The sequence below is a fragment of the Pterocles gutturalis genome, unplaced genomic scaffold, assembly GCF_000699245.1.
Source record: "Pterocles gutturalis isolate BGI_N339 unplaced genomic scaffold, ASM69924v1 scaffold36323, whole genome shotgun sequence".
Taxonomy (NCBI): Eukaryota; Metazoa; Chordata; class Aves; order Pterocliformes; family Pteroclidae; genus Pterocles; species Pterocles gutturalis.
In genome coordinates, this window is record NW_010126917.1 from 28,140 (window position 1) to 44,034 (window position 15,895).

Genomic DNA, 15,895 nt, shown 5'->3' on the forward strand with positions numbered 1-15,895 from the left:
ACATGAGAATTTTAAAATTGTTTTTTATTAGAAAAACCTAATTGTGTTAAACCAGGTGTGTAATTAAAAGCAAGAAACTAGTTTATTCACCTGCCTGAACATCCCTTCTCTGAATTTTCCTTATACTCAGCAGGAGAAACTGGTAGGACAGCTTGAATGCCTATAGAAATTCCGTACTTACTACTCAGTAAGCTTGAGGCACAAACCTTACAGCATAAACTGTAAAAAGCAAGACGCAAATCTTAAGTCAAAAGAAATGCATCAAGTACCAGATTTAAAACCAGAACATTTGAAGAATCCCAGTTGTGCATGCATGATGAATTAATTTATGCTAAGAATTCAGGTAGGATAAAAATATCTGATTCTTCCAGTCTTCATGACTGCAGAGAAGACCACATGATTGCTTGTCTAATTAAAAGGCAGATGTACTAATTAACCAAGATGCGACAAGAGGAGAAATCTGAAATAAGAGTTGTCACAATGCACAGCACTCACAAGACTGTTTAGTTTCTGTAAGTCTTAAAAATACAAATTCACTCCTTTAAAAACTCAGGCTCACATTTGCATTTTGAGAACTTGCATCAACCTTCTAATACATAGATACTTATGACGCTTACATGAAGCATACCAACACACAATAAAGTGGAAGTGAACTTTACTGGCCCAGATTTGCTCTGAGTGTGTACACAAATCACTTCTAATTACTCTTAAACTTAAAAAAGCAAAACAAAGAACAACCTAAACCAAACTATCTTCTATAGCTGAACATAGAAAAAAGGGAAACTTTTTTTAACCCAAGTATTACTTTTCGTTTAGAAGCTGCCACAGGAAGTTTTTAGACCTCATGGTGGGTGAAAAAGCAGAACCATTTGATCATACTCAGAATCTGCAGACAGCTGAAGTACTTGGAGGCCACTAAGGTTTCCCAAAGCATTGCCTACTAAAAAAACCCCTCTTAGTTTCACTGTCACTACTCAGACCACTACAGACAGAAATGAAATTCAAAACTACCAAATCCACTCCTTGTTGATGCTCACAGAAAGCAAGCAGGTGCTGGAGCTGTGAGGAAGGATCCCCTGTAAGCTCACTGAGCAGAGCAGGAGGGACTTCTTACCATTCTTACGGCAACTCCACCAAGATGGTCAGTGGACCTGAGGCAAACATTTCCTCTGGAAGCCACCAGCATGTGGCAGACAGCAACAGGTTACATACAGACTATGAACAAGAACCATCACCACCTGATTCCTTTCAACTGCCCATCATTTCTTACACCTAAATAACAACTTTTTCTAACTTTTTGTGCTTCAGCATACCAGCACTCAGGACTTCTCATTTGTTTTCAGATGGTTTCTTCCCACACTATAAGTACTTGGCTGGAAGAGATTTCTTGGGTAATCAAAATCACTCAGGGCTGCTAATATAAGCAACTTATATGGTCTTGTTCATAAAGTACTTGAGTTAGAAGCCCCTCCCCCTCCATTCTCTTCTCTCCTACTAGACCTCACTACAACATCAGAAACCTCCTAATTGTTCCTAAGATATGACTAGTTTTAGCCATTTGTTGTTGTACCAAGCCTTGCATTAAATAGCTTTTCTCAGAAGCCTTTACTTCCTTCAGTATAAAGTATACAGAGCTAGCATGTGGCAGATTTAAAGACCAACACAGAATACGATTACTCACACCACATATAATCATGCCCATGGAGTTCCTTACCACAAGACACAAACTACTAGTATCCATAGCATGGGTTTAATGGAGACTGGACAGAGGGTTCCCAAATCGAAAAAACGTATAAAATTCCTGACAAACAGCTCAAATTTGGAAGATGACTCAGGGAAAATATCATACGTGCCTGCCCTATTCTTGTGCTCTTTCACTGCAACAGACAAATAATCCAGATATGTCCACAAAACATTTATTCCATCCAAGGTCTCACAACGCTTTCCTGCAAGGGACCAGCCACAACTGATGTGCCACAGGAAATCTCTCTAAGAAGTCTTATTAATGTCTTAAGGTCTACAGTAACCAAGGAATCTGAAATTTCAGTGAAATTCCCAAATAATTTTAACTGTTCTCAGCTTTTACAGAGGAGGGCAAAAATTGCAAGAGTCCTTGCAATTAACAATGGGGATTTTTTTTTCCTTATCCCAAGCCTACCAGTTTAAAAATGGCAGTCTCAAAGATGTGCCCAATATACTTTACCCAGGTCCACAAAAAACAAAACTGCCCCCCAAATCCTCAAAGAAAAAAACCAAACCAAACACAACTAGAAGCAATCTCCAAAAAAAGATTAAGTCTTGTCCTATAAGCAAATACCATATTCCTCTAATCTTTACACTCATAGAAAGCTGATTATGCTCATTGCCTGGAACTCCTCCTATTCCATTCATTTTAAGCTTTTTCACTGTCTCCTGCCCCTTACACTAAACTGAAGGCATCCTACTGAGATCCTTAATAACTTCTTCCCATACCTCTAGATCAGTTGTTAATCCTCATTCTCCTTGAATTACTACTCCTCCCCAAGAACCAGCTCCTGTGTCTCCTGTTCATTTGTACGAGTGATGTCTTCTGTTTCTTTGCTCTCTCTGCTTGTACCTTCAATCATATAATAATGTATTTTGGAAAAAGAAATCCTGATCCACAACACAATTATCTAACGATCCCACAAGGCTGTGTTCTCTTCTGGCTCTACACGTTCTCTCAGACATCTCATCAGTAAATGCAACCTATGTTTTTATGCTGAAACACTACCACCCACTTCCCATTCAAGACTATCTCCCTTCCACCAAAACAAAGTCTCACCATCTGATGATATCTCAGACTTCTAGCAGCCACCTCAAGGTCAGAGTTCTCACCTCCCTCTCCCACCCAAAAGCTCTCCTTTAATTAGGAGTTTTTTTTACTATCCACTCCACAGCCATTTAGGTCCCTAATGCAAACAAGCTTTAAACTACTTTTTCCCTAAATTCTCCCACCCACAGTTTGGATAAGCCTCATCAATTTGTTCTGCAAAATGACTGATGATCTCAAGTAGACTTTTACCATCTTGCATGTTTATTATTTCAACATCCTTCTCTCTGGCCTGAAACAAAACAAACCAACGTACACAGACTTATCCTGGTCACCATCTATGCAGAATGCTTCTCCAAAGGACATTTAACTTGCCAATTGAACCATGCCACTAAGGAAGGAGGAAGTATACGTATTTCAGACATTTATCTCCCTGCATCACAGGGAACAATTCTCCCCCCCCTCCAGAGAACAACAAACAATCTGTTGTCTTTTCTAGGAGGTTGTTCAGAGAAGAAACTCCTCTTCATCCCTTCCCAGGCCAATGACAGAGGAAAACAATCTATTTCTGACACTACTTATTCATTCATTCCTCTCCAACTAACCAAGCCAGCTACTTGGTTTTGCTTTCAAAAAGAAGTTACATTTTAACCCTCCTGTGTCACCGTCCGAATCAAGATACTGCCTTCAACTGCTAACTGATCAGCAGCAGTAGGCTCCATCACTTACTGGACAGGCTTTCAAGGAAGCACCTTCACACCTTTTCCCACATTAGGGAAAACTTTCGTCATACACTCTGCTTTATCATGACACATACAAAGAAATTTGACATGAGCTGTACTACCTATGCACAGAAATAACTTACACTGATCTACGTGGTCTTATTTCTTTGTACTCCATCAGTTTCCTCACATTATGTTTCTAATTGCAGCCAACTCAAACAGATGTATTTGCCTGATTCTACATACAAACAATACTACTAATAAACAGAAAATGTAGACAAGTCACAAGTAACAAGGCAGTTGCTAGTAAAAAATGTGAGCACATCCCACCCCCCCCACCCCCTCACCCCCCATTTCCTGCATTTTTAACAGCCCTGAACAAATAGCAGAAGGCTGCTGTAGTACTTGGGACTGTTTCCGAGTATGATCAAAGATAAATAAGAAGGTTTGTTCTCCATTACCAACTTAATTCCAGTTGCTTTAAATTAAGCCAGTTTAAGAACTGTCATTGCATTCCCAGATAAAAAAAATCAACAAAGACTCCACAGTATCTGACAAGATTTCTCACCTCCTGAAGTGGGTCTGCGGTTGGAGGTAGAGACTGAAAATATTATTGTGATATTAAAAAAGATTCTTTCAGAAGCAGATTATTAACTGAAAGCAGTTAAGTTTTGGGCGGGGGAAGCTTCCTGCAACACTGCAACTTTAACAGCATCTCTCCTCTCCCAGCTACATGCTTAGTCGTAGGACACATTTTATCCTTACTTTAACAGCCACATAGTATGGGGACTTGGGCAGGGGAGAGGCCCTAACGCAAATACCATGTATTTACACAAGGAACCTCCTTCCCATCATATCAGAAACTATCCTGTATACTCAAAAACCATAAACTACCATCATGGCTACATAAGCAAATGGCTGAGTTAATGGGCACAAGTGAGACACGACAGGTCTGTATTTAAAGTCAAAGATTATGAAGGGAGACTAAGAGGTGTGCAACACTTTTCCATCCCTTGAGAGAAAAAAGGGAGCATACTACTGCAAGTAATCTCAGTGTTCACTGAAAACTGCTGGGTGGTTTTTAGGCTAGTAGTCTATTGTCTGACTACTTGCTGTTAAAACCAAACTGTAAGCTGTAATTCCTTCTGATCTGGGTTTGCTTCTGGAATTTCCTTGGTTTTCAACAGACTCTGTGTAAGATCAATAAATATTGAAAACAAAGTAACTACATTAAGAGCCGGCATCAAGAAATTACTGACTTTCTCAATAACATGAGCACTATTTCAAGTTTCAGAGAAATGAACTCCAGCTCCAAGGCCAATAACCCCAACACTCAGAAGTCCTATAAGCACCATTTCCCAGCTCTAAAACAGAGATATGTACCAGGTCCATTAAAAAAAAAAAAAGTTCAACTTTGTAACATAACTAGATCCAAGCAATGCGTAAAACTGAAGTAAAAAGAAGTCAACTCTCTCCCTGAACCAAAGCTGAACCATTAATGTGCAGTACCTACTGACCAGACCTGAGTATGTATTTCCCATTGCTCATTTAAAGTAACAATTTCAATCAAAAATGGGTGTCTCCTCGCAGAAATGGAGCCAACTTCCCCATTACTATACAGCTAAATTCTGTCAACCAGAGCTTCCAGTGATTCCGCCTGTGTAGCTCATGCCTCCCTATACCTGGAGGCATCTGTCTGTTCCTTTATGTAAGTGCATCTACAGACACACTTATACAAGATTCGAGACGAAAGGGACTTGCACGTTCCCTCCACTACTAGCCTATTTGCTACTCTTTCATGAGTACCACTTTTTTTAAACACAGTGCAAGACTACAAATTTTCCTGAAGCTCTATGCTTAGTGTCCCACATTTATCAAGCTGGAAACAAACTGCAGGGCTGCAAACTGCAGGTAAAGCAAATAGGGTTTAGACTCCAGTAGAGGGCAGGACACAGGAGCAAGAGCCACTCCCTGACTACACCCAAGTTAAACCACATTTGCCTCCCATAGCCAGGAACAGTATCTAGATTCAGTTCTGGAAAAAACTCCTATCACCCTGCTGCCAGTCACTGACTACTACTGCCGAGTGCTACAATTCCTTCATCCCATGAGAGCATGTCCTCAAGCCAGAAAGTTAACTCTTAGTCAAGATATGGCACCAGACAAGCTGGCATTCTTGAACTTAACCTTTCTGGTTAAATCTGCAAGCTCTTAAGGAGCACAACTGATGCCACAAAATCACAACATTCACCAAAGCGTAGAGATAAAAGTGAGAAGACATACTAGTCCAGGAAAGCACAGTCCCACATGTTTTTACATATACCAAGCTGATCTGTTACTGTTACTTAAGAACTTAAAGAAGCATTCAGTTGGAGACAAACTGTTTTACTTTAATTTCAGATGAGGCAAGACAAGTTTTGTACTGGCCCAAAATTGTATCACCTGGTTCACACTGAAATTCATTTGGCTCTTATTCCTAACTTGTAATCAGATTTGCATATTCAGATATAACCTAAGCTCAGCAAAACACACACATCTGAACATCAAAAAACCTCATGCCTACAGGTGTGATGTCGTATATTACATAATTATAAACTATTCATTATATAAAATGATTCCTTTAAAAAGCAGAAGAGAGCTCAGACTTGAGAAAAGCCTTACCACACCTCTGATAAAAGGACTGAGGAGGAGGTGAAAAAAGAGGAGAGGGAAGGGAAAAGAGGAGGAATACTGCAAATAAGAGAATAAGAGCAGAAATATACTAGATGGCTTAGAGAAGAGGATGAGACAACACATAGGAGAGACAGAAATGGAAATGAACAGAACAATGCAGGAAGCAATATACTGTGACCCACTGTAGGAAAGAAACAAAAATAATTTATGGGACAGCCCCATGACAGGGGTTGTAGCTACAATAGCCAGACAGGGTGGGACAGAACACATGAAAAAGAAACTAGAGTAACACCAAAATCCAATACCTTGTCTCCAAATTTCACAATGTGGGCAGCACTATGTGCCTAGCCATACCTCACAGGCAGACAACAAAATCCCCTTGCTTAATGCTGTACATCTGCACAGTGGCTGTGGTTTACATTAAAACCCTGTTCTCTAGGTTGAAAACAAAATACTACTTTCAATCTTAAGTGGTACCTTTAACAATCAAGCAATATTAAAAAAAAATCCTGGTGAAAAGAACTGCCCTTTGATCTGTTGTTCCCACTATAAATCTTATGATCTCTTTTGTTTGGTGAGGCAGAGGGAGGGAGTGATGGAAGGAAGGAAAGTGTCAGGGGAAGGGAGAGGACACGTTCCCAATGTCCAGCACTACTCAGTTTATGTTTTCTCCTCTTTGCCAGCAACTCAATTTCAGCAGGCAGCCAAAAAGCACTGGTTTCACAGGACACTGGCTGTGCTCTTCATTAATTTCCCACTTTCACTGGAACCACAACTCCCCTTGTAAGTGAAGAGTGTGCAACACCTTGCAAAACAGAGCCTAGACTACAACTTGTCAGCAATTTCATATATCACAGTATGCAGTGTATTATTCTACAGTACATATCAAGGCTTTTCAGTAGGCAGCTCTTATCCAAGAAAAAAAATCCTGCCTGTAACGGACAATTAAATAGCCTGTAAAAAGTCAACTCTTCTTCCACGACTCCAGGAATCACTGTAACATTGTCAAAACTGATAAACACCATTTCTTGAGCAGTTTGCAGGCAACACTTCTTCCCCCTCCTAACAGCAATTATGCCCCTCCCCTAGCCATCTCTCCACACAGGGCCTGATAACATCAGACTCCCAACATAAAACGCTCACCACCAGGAATGGGGAGGAAAAGAAAAAAATAAAAATCCAAGTGATTCCGTGCAGCCCTCCTTAGCTGCAGGGGGCTGGTAGTTGCTGTAAAGCATTCACTGCTGCTAGTAATTTTGACCACACGAAAAACACTTTCCCCAATCTTGTCCTGTTAAACTAATCAATAATTTTGTAAAATACAAGAAAGAGCTTCCTACCCTCTCCCAACCATTGTCAAATGGTAGGTTGCTATTTATCCAAGGAAGCTGATTTGCAAAAAAAATATTTTTGAGGTTATCTTCATTGTTGTAAGACTCCTGAAAGTTTCGTATTCTTTATTATTGCTATAATGGACATCTTTGTGTTAATCCTCCAGAAAACATTCAACATATCAAAACAGTTAACTGAGTGCAGCAGAGCACAAATAGTGATTGTGCCACCTCTTTGATTTCCACATAGGTATTCTTTCAGCTCCTAAATTAACTTTTGCATACAGAGGGAGAGAGATACAGGAAATACTGAGGTTACAAGCATGTGAACAGAAACTGACTCACCACAGTCCTTTGCTTGTTGGGCAGGAAGACTCTAACAATAGGCTTCTGTGGAGACTTAGGGTTATTCCGTGACATATCAGCAGGGTTTTGATACACTGAAAGGGAAGAAGGTGCTACGGAGAGGCTAGAGGAAGAAGATGATGCAACTGTGTCTGTTGAAGCTGAACTGGAGACAGAGAAATCAGTTCCGTTCCCCATTGATTCCAATAGCTGCTGTTCTCTCTGCTGTAGAGCATCTAGTTTGCTGGTGTACTCTTCATAGGCCTGTGAAGGAAGAGTAGATGTTTTAATGATGTAGTAAGCCTCGGACAAAAACAGAAATCTAAATTCATAATGAACGCATTCTAAACTAATTCAAGTTTCCCAGGAATATAAACAAAATGGTCTGTTCAAATTTTTCAGTAGGACATAAGGAAGAAACAGCTTTCAATTCCTTACGTTAAACCTTCTAAACGAACAACCAATTTTTATACAGATTAAATGGATTAAAAAAAACATAAGTCATAGTTTAGTGCACCTGCACAACACAGTCTAATTCAAAACTACTTTAAAGACAGCAACCTTTAACAAATGGTGTCAGCCGCACCGCCGAATTACTGTGCTATAGCAAATTTATCATTCTGTCGGAACGACAGCTAAATACATCTAATGCAATAATTAAGAGAAAGCTGAAATCTGCTTTTTACCATCTGTATCTGACAACTCACTTAGCTCACTGTTCACCATTCTTCACCTCTGGCGCTATCCTTTCATACCAGATAGTAAAATAAACTTCATTTCAGTTAGAACACAAGTTTGCCCTGTTACAAAGTTATCCAGAAACACGTACAAGTGATCCTTTGAAGGAATTTTTTTAACAACTGTACGAGACTAATTTGATTTTCCACCAAGTTTATGTAAAACCTGACTACACACTGAACAAATTTATTTAAAAAAAAAATCAATAACATTAAATTTGCCCATTAAGTTTTTATTAATTGTAGCCAAGTTAAACATTATTGCCAAGCTCTACAATACAAATATGCAATCATTATGTATTTCTGTTTAAAGTTTGTTTCCATCAATTTTGTCTTCGTAACAAGAAAATTTTGATCTCTATCCAAGTATCAGAATTATTTCTTCAGCATATGAAATAATACAGAGTATCTCCAACAACCTGAATCACTTAAGGAACGTGTGTTTCATGCTATATAAGCATGTCAGTGTTAACCAAGGACGTGTTAGACCTTTACAGACAAGAAGAAACAAAGATCTTACAGACCTAGCATCTAAGCAGTACAGAACAGAATTTTCTACTTGTCTCTCCAGCTAATTAAAGTTACAGAGAATTGAACTGACCAAAAAGTCCGCAGGGTTTACGTATAGAAAAAAAAATAAAGTTAAGAGAAAAAATAATCAGCATTCAGTACTGCTGCCACAAATGCTACATTTTACTATGAATTTATTTCTCTGGGTTGCATGTGCAGGTTCACCTAACCCAAGCCGGTTTTGTCGAGTCAACAGTGGCTGGCCCCTGCCTTTTTATGAAGGTCAGTATCCCCCAGGATGGACCTATGTTCAAAATTTGTGTCACCATCCCCACTTCTTTAACAAAGAGAATGATAATTTGACAGCAAAGACTAAGAAATAAAAAGCATTTTCAAGAATGGTGGTGAACATCACAACTCCAAACTCCAAATTTTGTGTGTTCCACTTTTAATAAATGGACATAAATTGCAGGAAACTGATAACTACTTACTATTTCTTTTAAAAACTGAAGATGCCTAGCATTTCCTGAATAGATTCCAAACTCAGAGACTTAAAACCAAAACATTTTCACTCTAGCCCAATTCTACTGTCAAAAGTAAATTGAAATGTTACCCAGTTATAAATAATGGCATTTTTTGGCTGTACAGTAACGCAAGTGTCTCTCTCCTACTTCCAGGATCAACCTTTCATGTAAATTCCAGTAAAACCTCCATGTGTCAAGAATTATTTTCAGTAAACAAAACTTAAGAATCATAAACTGTTAACATTTAACCAATACTTTTCTAAATACTTACTTCCTTTTCTCATGAACATTGCAAAATACTAGTTGAACACATGCAACATTACATTGCTTCTGGATACTTGCAGGCTTAGTTCCTTCACAAAATTACACACATCTTCCAAAATACTCTATCCTACAATGTTTACACTGGCAGCTTTCTCTGTCACTAATGCAAACTCAGTCAAATGATTTAAGAGAATAAACAACGAGCACGGAAAGCTGGGAGCTGTTGCTGGCTTTGGGCTCTAGACCATTAAATTCTGCATGAAAAGTTCTCTACTTTTATGGAGACAAAAAGCTCTCAAGTATTATACTGTTACTCAATGTCATAGCAGAAGATCTCCTAATAAAACACAGTAGAACTAGAAATGCACCAGTAGACTTCAAATACATTTTTCTCTTTAAATAAATTAATTATTTTTGTACAGAAGGAGCAACAGTACATGCAGCAGAAACAGAATAGCCCCAATAAAATCTCATTTTCACAAAGATTAAGAACTTTGGTGAGATATTAGTTTCAGATCATGACTAGCACCCATAGACCTTACACAGCCAACAGCACCAAGTCAAAATAGAATTATAGCATGGAGTTAAATTGAAAGAGTATTACTACAGCAAAGCTGCCCAATGGCAAGTATTTCCAGCTAAAAGAAAGATTATGCCACAGACTCGGCCATATTAGCAGACAGGCATCTACTGCTACACAAACCTTCAAGTCAGTCAAGGCCCTCTGGGTCAACTATAAGGGTTGATTTCTAACATTATTTTTCAAAAACAAACAAAAATTAAAATTAAGTTTGTACAGCATCTACAGCATGAAGCAGATTAAGCTAAACATTCAAGCAATTCATTAAATTAAGGTTTTTAAAGGCATTTCAGAAGAAAAAGCTTATGAAATCTAGAATGAAGTCCATTCAGTTTACATATTCCCATTAAGAAGTGAGTAACGTTCTACAAGAAAACTTAAATCTTGCTTTCCACTTGACACAGAATCATAGGGGAAAAAAAAAAAAGAAAAAAGGTTGGAAGGTATCCCTGTAAGTCACCTAGTCCAAACACTTGTTTAACATACAGCTAATTTTTAAGTTCAATCAGGTCACTCGGGGCCTTGCTCAACCAAGTTTTGAAATTATTGAAGGATGGAGACTTCACAACTTCTGGGCAACCAGTTCCGGGCCTCAAAAACCACCCTCACATGAAGAAGAATTTTCTCTTAGGAAACTCACTTGATGCTACCTGTGATGTTACCTCTTCCCCTTTTGCTGTGTGTGTCTGAAGAGTCTGGCCCTCTAGGTCGCAAGAGCCTGCAGATTTGTCTTTAGCCTTCTCCATGCTAAACACCACCCCAACACAATCAGACCAGTAGTGAGTAGATGGGTCCCTCTTCATGCTGGCTATGCGCTTGCTAATGCAGCCCAGTCTGTAGTTTGCTGCTGTTACCGTGAGGGCAGGTGGATTGCCAGCTCAGCTTCTTGCTCACCAGCACTCCGGGTACTTTTCCTGCAGAGCTGCTACCCAGCCAGTTGCCTGCCTGCACCCATGGGCAGCCACCTTGTCCCAGCGTGTAAGAAGCTGCATTTGTCTTCGCTGTTGTGCTGCTTCTTGTCATGAGGCTTCTGTTCTTCAACTGCTCCAGCTCATTTGTTAGTTGCCAAAAACAGACTGTCTTTAATAACATGTAATATCCTCAACAAATTTGTTTACTATACCACTACAGCAATTGAGTGTGAATTTGCAGTATTTCACAAAGTTAAAGGAAAATATATATTTGAAAAGCTGCATATTAGATTCAAATTGGCACATCTTGCCAATCTACACGTAATTCCATGGCTATCTAAAATAGAACAAAAAGTTAATTTTAATTATATTGCATGTCAGTATATATGCATGTCATATAATATACATGCGAGAATACTCCTGAGGCTTCAACTAAGTAAAATATATAAAGGCCTGGTAAGCTGCCAAGTCCATCTAAAGCATTAGAAGTTGGCGTGTTTATATAGAGTATACCTACATGCCATAATACAACTGCTGCTCACTCAGGAGTAGCAGAGTTAAAGCTACTTCTTAAGTGTTGTAACCTATTAACAACTTAAAAGTTGACCTCAGAAGTCAAAAGAATTTGCATGATGTGCCAACAGAGTCCTCTTGCCAAGACGATGACATGGGATTTTCTAAAAATATGTGTTTTTTATTACATATTCTATTATATTTGAAATTTGCTTTCTCGGGCTGTAGCCAAACTATATATTCTAGTAATCTAAACATCAAAGGAAACAAAAAGCAACAAGTTAAATATTTGAAATTAATCTACGACAAAACCAAGCAGCAAAATATGATTTCTCCTCCTCCCTGCCCCCTACCACATCTGGTTAGAAACCCAGTCTAAACTTCAGCAGAACAACTGGTTTTACCATACTCTCTCCCTTCCTCAATCAATTTTAGGTAATATCCACACATTGCAAGACTCCTAAAAGCCTAAACTACAGTTTCGTGGTCTTTGAAACTGAGATTGTGTTTCTATTTAAAAGATGTCTGACCTTTTAGGCTGTTGATCAAATGCAAATCCCACTAAGTTAAATGGGAGCTGAAGATAGACTGTAACGTACGTCAGGATTTCTTCATTTAGTAAGACTCCTAAATCTGTACTTAGTCTAACTTTAGACACTCCAGTTTTGGTCTAACATATTTGATCAGCATCTGTTAGGAGCCTGGTAAAAATTAATCTGAATTTCCCCAGAGAACCACCATGTTTCCCCAGAGCTAGTATTTTCCTGGAATCCCACAGTCTGAAACAACTTGAGACTCGGCACTAAGACCCATTTCAAACTGTATCTGCCTGCTGTTTCAATAAGCATACTTTAGATCAGCAAAGAGGTAATCTTCTTTAATTAATTAATTTGACCTCCTGTATGGATTCTTCAGATATACAGGAATAAAGAACTAAATAATCTCCTGAAATTCAACAGTCAAACTCTCAAAAATGGCAACAGCAAGGCCTCTGAATAAAATATGTTTAAAAGCCCAGGAAAAGAGAAAGCTAGAAGAAAAACCCAAAACAGCAGCTGGGGACAAACATACCTCTGCCCCCATGATTCTCATTTTAAATTTATTCCACGAGAAGGAAAAAGGATGACTCCTTCCAGACAATACTAGAAAGCTAAGTGTGTCTTAAGACTTATTTTGACACCACTATCATTCTATCTGTGCATTTGTATACCATTTTATTTTGTGTAGAGTCTGAATGAAAAGCAGACAGCTTATTCTTGTGCTGCTAACTGAAGTAACCTACAGGTCCAGGATGCAACTTCACACCGCACAAAGTATTCACATGTGAATGGGCTAATACTGTTCAATTAAGTTTCGCAGATGAAGTGTTTGTAGGTAATACTGTGCACATGACTACGAGGCAAGAAGGACACACAATGCATTTTGGAAGTTTAAATAGGTAAGGTCTCTCTGAACACTCGTTAAGAGTCTACAAAGGCTAACAAATCAGATTAAGTCATTTAAGCACGATCCCTCCTTTCTACGTTTGAGCTGACTGCTTTGGCCAGTCTGGATATATACAATCCATTTCAGTTTGTAAACAGCATTTGTTGCCAATGCTAAACTGAAGTGCATAGAACTTTATTCTCCTTCCCCTAACTCAGGTTATCCTTTTCATCTGTACTTTGTTGGCAGAGCCAAAAAAAAAAATAAAAAAATTGATGGCCATTATAGAAGAATACACAACTGCATATTTTAACCATTTTTGCTAATTGAATCCCAGGTTTTCCTAGTATAATAATATTAGACTTCCTTGCAGTAAAGATTTCCAATATTTACAATGCTTAGACAAACCCTTAAGAAAAGGGGTTTTCCACAGTGAATCACAAACTGTATTTTGGGAAACAGCGCTTCAAGGACAGATATAACAGACTAAGAAATTATGTGGGAAGACAAAAATCATTGATGTTTTCAGCTGCTGTGATACAGAGTGCTTCCAAAAAGTGTGGTAAAACCTACCAAGGAGCTCCTGCAGCTTTTGCAGAAGAACAGAAAAATGCTACTAATGATATTTTTACATTTACCGAGTCAAGCAGTCATTTCAAATATTTGACAGTGATTTCCAGGGATCTGTTAGAGTTGAGACACATGCTCACACACAGGGGATGGAAAAGGTTAAAAACTATATTACTTAAGAAAGAATTTTAGCTACAAACCATTTTTAGATTTTAATACAGACAATGCTTACTACATTTATTATTTCTTCTGGTTGGAACAAACAGAAGAGTTTTTCTTGCAATCACATTAGAGAACATTGACAAGATTCCCAAAGGTATTACTAATTATAACAATTAGAAGAAAATTGTGTGGTTAATGATAATCTTTTCTTTCTTCTGGTCATTTTGTTTCCTACCCCTGTACCTTATACATACACTCAGAAGTCTCTCTGCAGCTTTGGTTTCTTCCCTCAGCCTGTACTTTCCTGCCCTGAGAGGAGGGAGACAAGCTACCCACTGCCATCCAGCTTCACACCACCACTTTTTCCACCGCCAGGCAGCTACAAACAAAGCAGCCTGCCCAGGCTTGCAAGTGCTACTCTCTGTGCTCTAGTCACCTCTTTACGACCACCACTGAGGAGTGATAGATCAAGGCAGGGGGATAACCCAGAATCTGAGTACCTCCTCTCACAGGAATAATTAAATATATACTGAACTCAACATAGCACATATCAATCACTTTTGATATTTCAAGAAATCTATTCCTTCTTCATAGTCCATTGATAAGACCTGAAATGACGGCTGCAACAACAGCTGTCAGTTTAAAGTTCTTTACATGTAAAATGCATTGACAACCTCCCTAGAATTAAAAAAAAAGCAAAAACCCCCTCTCTTTTCACTCTCAGATGAGCACAGAGACCAATGCTTCTATTTTCTTGAGTGACTGTACATAAGGCACAAATTCCTTTCTATTTTTAAATGAGGTGTATGTTTTATATTCAATGCACAAATAACTTTACTATATCATTTGAATGCTCATTTTTCAGAATTTATTTTCTTATTCAATTGTTCAGCTTTCCTTTGTATCCTTCCCCTCTCCCAACCCCTTCCATTCTACTTTTAATTGACACGCAATTTTGTCGCCAGGTTCAACCACAACTTTACTTGACAGGTCTACAGAGGCAGCTCCAGCACAGCCCAGGAGCCAGCACAAGGGCTGCTGGGTAAGTTCTGTGAATGTGAGCAGCGAGTAAGATGCATAAGAAATGAAGGACATAAAGCCAGACAGGAGTACAAAAGAACCAAACAAATCCTATTGCACTGAAACTCTACACACCAGAAGATGGATGGATACCTGTCAGGCTTTTCATAAGTATACAAAAAGACATGGTTTTGCAGAAAGCATTACAATAACAAACTAGATAAGAGTGAAAGGCAATAGCGGTGAAAGCAAGTGTGTTCATTTGCAGGTACTTATCTAACAATTAGCTTTGGCTAATTCCAACTTTTGCTAAAAGAAGCAGACAACACTCTTGCTGATAACACCCAAGAGATAATCAACAGGCACCATCTACAGAACTCCTTAAGCGTTGATCGCATTTTATGGAAGACGCAAAGAGATCAGTAACAGTGGAAGGAAACAAAGAGAAGGGTCCAAGTAACAGACTAGCAAGATTGCCCACACAGATTCTGGGTACAAGCAAGGCAATACTGCACTTTAGAGCAATCTCTCAGAAATGAGACTTCAGCAAAAAGATAACAACATAAAAGTCAGAAGAGGCTGGACAGAGTACACGTTACATTACCTTCCTTTTCAAACCCTTTGGAGATAGTACATAGACCACGGCATCAAGACCTAGACATAGCCGAGATGTGAAAGCCTGGGGGGAAGAGTGGTCATGCATAGAAGCCAGTGATGATGACCAGGTACAGAAGTGAACAACAAGCCTGATACCGCACAGGGGCTCTGTATGGAGGGAGCTTGCTGTTTCCAACAGATGTCAGACAATCTACTGAAC

At 38.9% G+C, this 15,895-nt stretch overlaps 1 protein-coding gene across 1 annotated transcript in view; it reads right to left on the reverse strand.

Moving 5' to 3' along the window:
- Positions 1–15,895, reverse strand: part of LOC104465903 (serine/threonine-protein kinase B-raf-like) — a gene marked incomplete at its 3' end in the record, with an annotated part of 49,331 nt that overhangs the window by 27,771 nt on the left and 5,665 nt on the right. Inside the window, exon 3 of the mRNA XM_010079132.1 lies at positions 7,863–8,126. Coding sequence (XP_010077434.1) covers positions 7,863–8,126 — 264 coding nt within the window. The remainder of the gene's footprint in view (positions 1–7,862; positions 8,127–15,895) is intronic.